This window comes from Bos javanicus, chromosome 23 (genome assembly GCF_032452875.1).
Source record: "Bos javanicus breed banteng chromosome 23, ARS-OSU_banteng_1.0, whole genome shotgun sequence".
NCBI lineage: Eukaryota > Metazoa > Chordata > Mammalia > Artiodactyla > Bovidae > Bos > Bos javanicus.
Genome location: NC_083890.1, coordinates 43,383,875 through 43,390,013, shown reverse-complemented (window position 1 = coordinate 43,390,013; position 6,139 = coordinate 43,383,875). Strand labels below are relative to the sequence as shown.

At 43.4% G+C, this 6,139-nt stretch overlaps 2 protein-coding genes across 3 annotated transcripts in view; one reads left to right on the top strand and one right to left on the bottom strand.

Annotated features, from left to right (window-relative positions):
- NOL7 (nucleolar protein 7) lies at positions 1-4,255 on the top strand. 2 transcript variants are annotated; one of them, XM_061398834.1, is made up of 8 exons: positions 2-312; positions 410-470; positions 1,070-1,128; positions 2,557-2,588; positions 2,971-3,052; positions 3,354-3,475; positions 3,551-3,628; positions 4,079-4,255. In XM_061398834.1, the coding sequence occupies exons 1-8, from the start codon at positions 50-52 to the stop codon at positions 4,153-4,155; spliced, it is 774 nt and encodes a 257-aa protein (XP_061254818.1). In that variant the 5' UTR covers positions 2-49; the 3' UTR covers positions 4,156-4,255. The 2 variants fall into 2 exon arrangements, with proteins under 2 accessions (XP_061254819.1, XP_061254818.1); XM_061398835.1 differs by lacking the exon at positions 3,551-3,628 and having other exon boundaries at positions 1-312.
- Positions 4,256-4,946: 691 nt separating this feature from the next.
- The window catches only part of RANBP9 (RAN binding protein 9), a 72,826-nt gene continuing 71,633 nt past the window's right edge, over positions 4,947-6,139 (bottom strand). Inside the window, exon 14 of the mRNA XM_061398827.1 lies at positions 4,947-5,940. Coding sequence (XP_061254811.1) covers positions 5,810-5,940 — 131 coding nt within the window. The 3' untranslated portion in view covers positions 4,947-5,809. The remainder of the gene's footprint in view (positions 5,941-6,139) is intronic.

The window sequence follows — 6,139 nt, the reverse complement described above, 5'->3', positions numbered from 1 at the left end:
CTTCCGGGTCAGAGGTCAAGACGGCCGCCGGGTCCCCGCAGCTTGGGTCATGGTGCAGCTCAGGCCGCGCGCGTCCCGCGCCCCGGCGTCGGCCTCGGCGATGGTGGACGAGGGCCAGCCCGCTTCCGAAGAGGAGGCGGGGCACGGGCTCCTGCTCGGGCAGCCCAGCAGCGGCGCGGCCGCCGAGCCGCTGGAGGAAGACGAGGAGGGGGACGACGAGCTCGACGACGAGGCCCCGGAGGAGCTGACTTTCGCCAGCGCCCAGGCCGAAGCGAAGGAGGAGGAGCGGCGAGTTCGGGAGACGGTGCGCAGGTTCGGAGCCCCGGGGGACAAGCTGGTGGGGAGAAGCGCCGCCTAACCGTCCCCCTTCTCTTTTCCGCCCGCCCTGACTCGTCGCGGTCTCTTCCAGGGACAAAGCGCTTCTGAAGGAGAAGAGGAAGCGGCGCGAGGAACTGTTCATCGAACAGAAGGTTAGAGGTTTGCAAAGAGGGGGCCGTTTCACGGGCCGGCTCGGGGAAGAGTTCAATGCTGCAGGGGTCCGGGGTGGAGGAGAGCCCCGCTGGTGGTCTCTTCCGACAGCACTGACATCGGCGTGCTAGTGCTCCTCGCTGTCCACCAGTTTAGAATAGGGTTGGAAAGAGGTAAAGTAGAGCCAGACCCTCCTCTGACGCGCGGCGGAGGTGGTTTATGTGAACCTGGGTCTCTGTGAGGAGGCAGCGCTGGGTAAACGGAGGGCCGCGCACAGGATGCTTGGTTCGCGCTCTGCTGTTCCGGAGATTGGCCGCAGGTGGACGTGCCTGTGAACTGCCCTCGGTGTATAACGTGACCCGAGGGTTGGAATAAAGCGGGCACCCTTTCCAGCCTTCACGTCTTCCAAGTGAAGTAGGAGTAGGCTCTGAGTTGCTTGGGCCCCAGTCTTCCCACAGCTCACAGGTAGTGGAGGGCAGTGTTCGGATCATTTATTTGCCTAGAGGTAGGGCTGTCCTTAAAATGGTAACTTCAAAAGCACTTCAGGGCGTGTTGTCCTGTTGCTTACTTTTTATTGATTTTTTTTTTAACGTCTTTAAAGAAAAGAAAACTCCTTCCAGATACTATTCTAGAGAAGTTAACTACAGCTTCACAAACTAGGTAAGTGATGGGTCTCCTTTTATTACTTGTTTACATACAGTGTTTTACTGCTGTCTTGGTACATTTGTCTGAACTCAAGTTTTAAAGTCTAAATTAAAAAGCTACTAGGAGATATTTGAATTTGGTGGGACAGGTGGAGGGAAATGTTCCACTTATTTTCCGTCTGTGGCTGTTTCTTACTTTTGTCGTTCCCATGGGTAGCTCTAGCTTCTGAGTTGCTGATCTCAGTGAGTTCCTACAGTAAACTGTGGCCACTGTCAGTGTACTAGGGGCAGGATAGAGGGTGTGAATAAAAGTGTTTTGAAGTTCATCCTTTAGTGGGGTGTGGAGTACTGGTCTATTATCCATAGGCTCCTAAAACTCAGCTTGTCCCTTGCTTGCCTTACCTTGTTCTCCCTTCTTGTTAAAGTGAAGTCACTCAGTCCTGTCTGACTCTTTGCGACCCTGTGGACTGTTTTCCATGGGGTTTTCCAGGCAAGAGTACCGGAGTGGGTTGCCATTTCCTTGTCCAGGGTATCTTCCTGACCCAGGGATTGAACCCTGGACTCCCGCATTGTAGCCAGACGCTTTACCATCTGAGCCACGTAATTTTTCCCTCCTTGTTCCTCTTTTCATTTAGTAGCTTTGCCATCCACTGTATGTTTAAAGCTCCTCTTTCTCCTCTGTGCTATGGCATCAGGATTCTATACTGTACTAAATTTAGATTAAATATTTGCTATTTTTTTCCTGTTCCCCTTTGTCTTCTCTTATTGCTTTAAATTTAGCTTAGCCCTGCTAGAACAGTTGTTCTTTTTCCGTAGAAGAACTTTTGCAAAGAGTTACTCAATACTCTGAGTTTCTGAATACATCATGGTGGCAAAGTCCCTTTCATCTTTGAAAACCAAGTCGTCACCTGTCCCTTCTTATTCCCTCTATCCCATCACTGCCCCGGCGGTTTAGCTTTTCCACTTCTGTATAGACATCTCATTGTGTTCTGGCCTTTGACTCTCTCTCCATTAGACCACACTTTTTGAGACTACCATTGTCTGTCTCCATTGTTGTGTCTGAAGTGTTCAATTAATCCTTTCAGCTCTCTCCACATAAAGTGAGGCAGGCAGGCCTACCACCTTTCATTTCGTATTTCAAATACTGTATTACATAATTCTTAAATACTTTTAACTCCATCAACCACAACAATCTGCGTCTTTGGAAGCCTACTAACATACTTTCAGATTTTAAATTCTGATCCTCCTAGCCTAGTATAGTCTGTTGATTGGCAGTTGTTGACAGCACATTGGGGAGTGACTTTAAGGGTGCTCAATAAAAATTGAGAATGGTGGTAGTAAAAGGGGGTTATCTTATTTGTGAAACCAGCTGAAATTTTGTGATAACCTGAGTCTTTGTTGCTCTCGGCCATCCCAATCAGTGTTTTGCTTCTTCTTCCCTTAGTGTGAAGAAATCACCGGGAAAGTTGAAAGAAGGTATGAACTATTTACGTAACCTCTCATTAAGTGTCAAGGGCATTTGCTGATACTTGCAAATGTTGTTACCCTTGAGAAGGAGCATGGAAACAGGCCTGGTGGGCTTTAGCTTGTTTTCTTTTTTTCAAAAAAATAGTTTATCTGGCTCGCCGGGTCTTAGTTGTGGCATGCACATCCTTTAGTTCTGGCATGTGGGATCTGGTTCTCCCGGTAGGGATTGAACCTGAGCCCCCTGCGCTGGGAGCACAGTCTTAAATTTTAGCTTATTCTGTACGATCACATACAAATTGATGTGTAGTGGATATTTAAAGTAAACTCCAGTATATATTCTTGATTTATTTGTGCACAAATGCTAATGAGAAACATTAACTCAATTTTTTAGTTAATTTGCAAAAGAAAAATGAAGAACGAGAGAAAGGAAGTGACTCTAAGAAAGCTAAAGTGCAGAAAGTACAGACTGTTGGGTAAGAAGTCGTCTTTGTGTGTAGGATGTAAAGGTGACCTTTTTGGGGGGTATTACCTCAATTAGTAGCAGTTTCAGATTGGATCCTCTGTGGAACATTTTGGGTATTTATATTAAAAAGTATTTGCTCTACTAAAACGTAAACATTAGTTGTAAAATAGCCCTATAATTTTATCATCTAACCTGTGCTTATACAAAATTAGGATTTGGGGATTTTTCTCCACTGTTTGAATCAACGAACAGAAATACTTTATTTTGAAAATAAGTGTGGCCTCATTTTCTCTTTTTGTATTGATCGCCAGCCAGAATAAAAGCTACATGGCTGTAAGGCTAAAAGATCAAGATTTGAGGGATTCAAGGCAAGAAGCTGCCAAAGCCTTCATACAAAATTGTTTATATGGTCCTGGAACCAACAGAACTACTGGTAATTTCCTTAGACTGTTTTTCTTTCTTTTCTGTGAATTAAACAAAAAAAATGACAAATAATCCTCTTTCCTAGTAAACAAGTTCCTGTCTCTTGAAAATAAGAGGTTACCGATGAAAAAGGCTGCAGCCCAGTTTTTGAATAATACTTGGGGTAAGATTTGGCTTTATTCTCTTGAATCTGAGTTTTATCTTATTGAATAATGTTTCTTGTTAAGGAGATAGTGTATCTTTTTTTCTTCAGTGGCTCTGTTACTGTTTGAAAGTTGCTCAGAGAGCAGGCCAGTGTAGTACGTATGTGCACATGTGCTGTGTCCACCTCCTGTGACCCCAGGGCCTGTAGCCCAGCAGGCTCCTCTCTCCATGGGACTCTCCAGGCAAGAACACTGGAGTGGGTTGCTATGCCCTCCTCTAGGGGATCTTCCTGACCCAGGGATTGAACTCGTGTCTCTGGCATTGCAGTCAGATTCTTCTACCATTGAGCCACCAGGGAAGCCCAGTATATGTGTACATGTACCAATTTTTAACGATGTAGAAAATCTGTGAATTGTTTCTTGGGAATTTTATTTCTTTATTCTTAACTGCCCAAAACCTTTTATTCTAGGATCTCAGAGAAAACAAAATGCCAAGAGGTTTACAAAACGCTGGATGGTCAGAAAGATGAAAACTCCTAAGACGTAAATCAAAGCTAGATGAAGAACAAGTACTTTGTATGTATAGAACTTAGTTATTTAAAGAATGTAATTTTTATGGAAAAAAAATAAATCACTTATAAATCCTTCTGAAGAGTCATTATAAGAATCTCAAGTCTCTTAGGGGCAGCACCTAGTCACACTTCATCCACCTGGCGTATAAGCCTCCTAGGCTTTGAGCATCCTGGAAGCAGCAGTTTAAAAGGACTTGTTTTCCTTTATTTTTCTGTTTTTCCATTTTATTGACCACAAGCAGTACCCACACCAGGAGGGCACCTCCGCACCCCCCCAACCCCGCAGTGTGGCAGTAAAAGCTTCACTGAAGCTCTTGGATGTGTTTGTCTCTGGTGTTTTGGTGCCACTGACGAGATTTCACAGAATATGTGGAAGAGCACAGTGTCCAAGTGTGGATAATCTGTTCTTTTAAAAGAAGGCTTAAGACTTGGTGTACAGCCAGCAGACACCTTTGCCAAACCAAAGGATATGGTCATTCTATTGAAGAGCTTGTTCCTATTTTACTTTTAACCAGTTTGGGGGTTTGCTTTAAAAGTGGCCAAGTCACATGCCACATGACGATTATGAAAATAAGATTAATTGCCTGCTGTCTATATCGCCTATCGTATCAGGTTTGGCCCTAATCCAGGGAGGCCTGTAAATGCCAGGCAGTCTTAGGTTGCAGAGCTCAGATTTATAGTAGCAACCATTCATTTTACTTGTTCTAACTTTACATTAATCATAAGTATGCAAGTTCCTAATGTATAAATTCAATTGACACTCTGGTATCTGTAGAAGTAAATTTTTAATGGCTGGTTAATTATATCACTACATTTTTATTGCAATATAGTACTCATTTTAAGCACTTAAAAATGGAAGGTGTACAAAGATTAAATTAAGACACAGTAAATTGACTAAATATTTGGTTTTTATATAAATAAAGGTCATAACCACACTGTTGACATGTAATACTGTTATAATACAACAGTTCAACTTGTGAGTCTACAACAGAAGTCATCTGTAGTTAAACAGAAACAAAGTTGAGAAAGACCATGTTAAAACAAAACTACTGGGACTAACAGGTCGGGATTGTAAGTAGCAACAAACATATCCACTCAGCTCCTGAGTATTTCAAGTTTTACAGTACACATTAAAAATGATTTCTTCCATCAACACTATAAATTCAAACTGTCAGATGTTTATGCATTTTGCAAGTTACACTGATTGAATGCTTATATGGGAGCGGGGGTCAGAATACCTCCCAATTTGAAGTTTACATCACCCACATGCTAACACAAACACAACTTGTTCCGTTTCCTTCCCCCCTCTCTCCCCCCAACAAAGAAGGCAGGACTTTTTGGTTTCTTTTAGGTAATTGTTTTAGAGGATTTGTGATGATCAATTTGAATGTCTGGAATTCAGTAATATTTAACTCTTAGACAACTAAGAGGCTAAAGATGGAAAATAATTGCTCCTAACACTAAGTTAGAAAATCATTTGCATCATGCTGTAAACTAGGAAGCAATGTAAAGCGACAAAAACCTGTCCCCAGTACATAATTAAAAATCTAAGTTTCAAATCAGCAGAGCTGGTCTACTTCCATGTCGTCTATGCGCCACAATGCAAGTGTGAGCTCCGAAAATGCATAGCTAATGTAGGTAGTCGTCCACCGTGGCAAAAGCACAGGATCCGATTCCTGATCGAGCCATCAGTCCCAGACACTGGGTGGCCTGTCCCATGGCTAGGGCGAGTGGAGGTTGCTTTGGCAGATTGTGGGTTTCTGAGGAAAAATGATTGAAAGTGGAAATGGCAATTAGCAAGACATTTTAAACAGCATCTCTCAATCAGGAAAGTATTGCATTGCTTACAAAATTACCAATGCCTGCACTGTACTTAACAAGCTAAGCAGCAAAGGTGGTTTTTAAGCAAACAGTGCCTTGGACATTACTGTGACAAGGTACTGTGCTCACTGGGTTTTC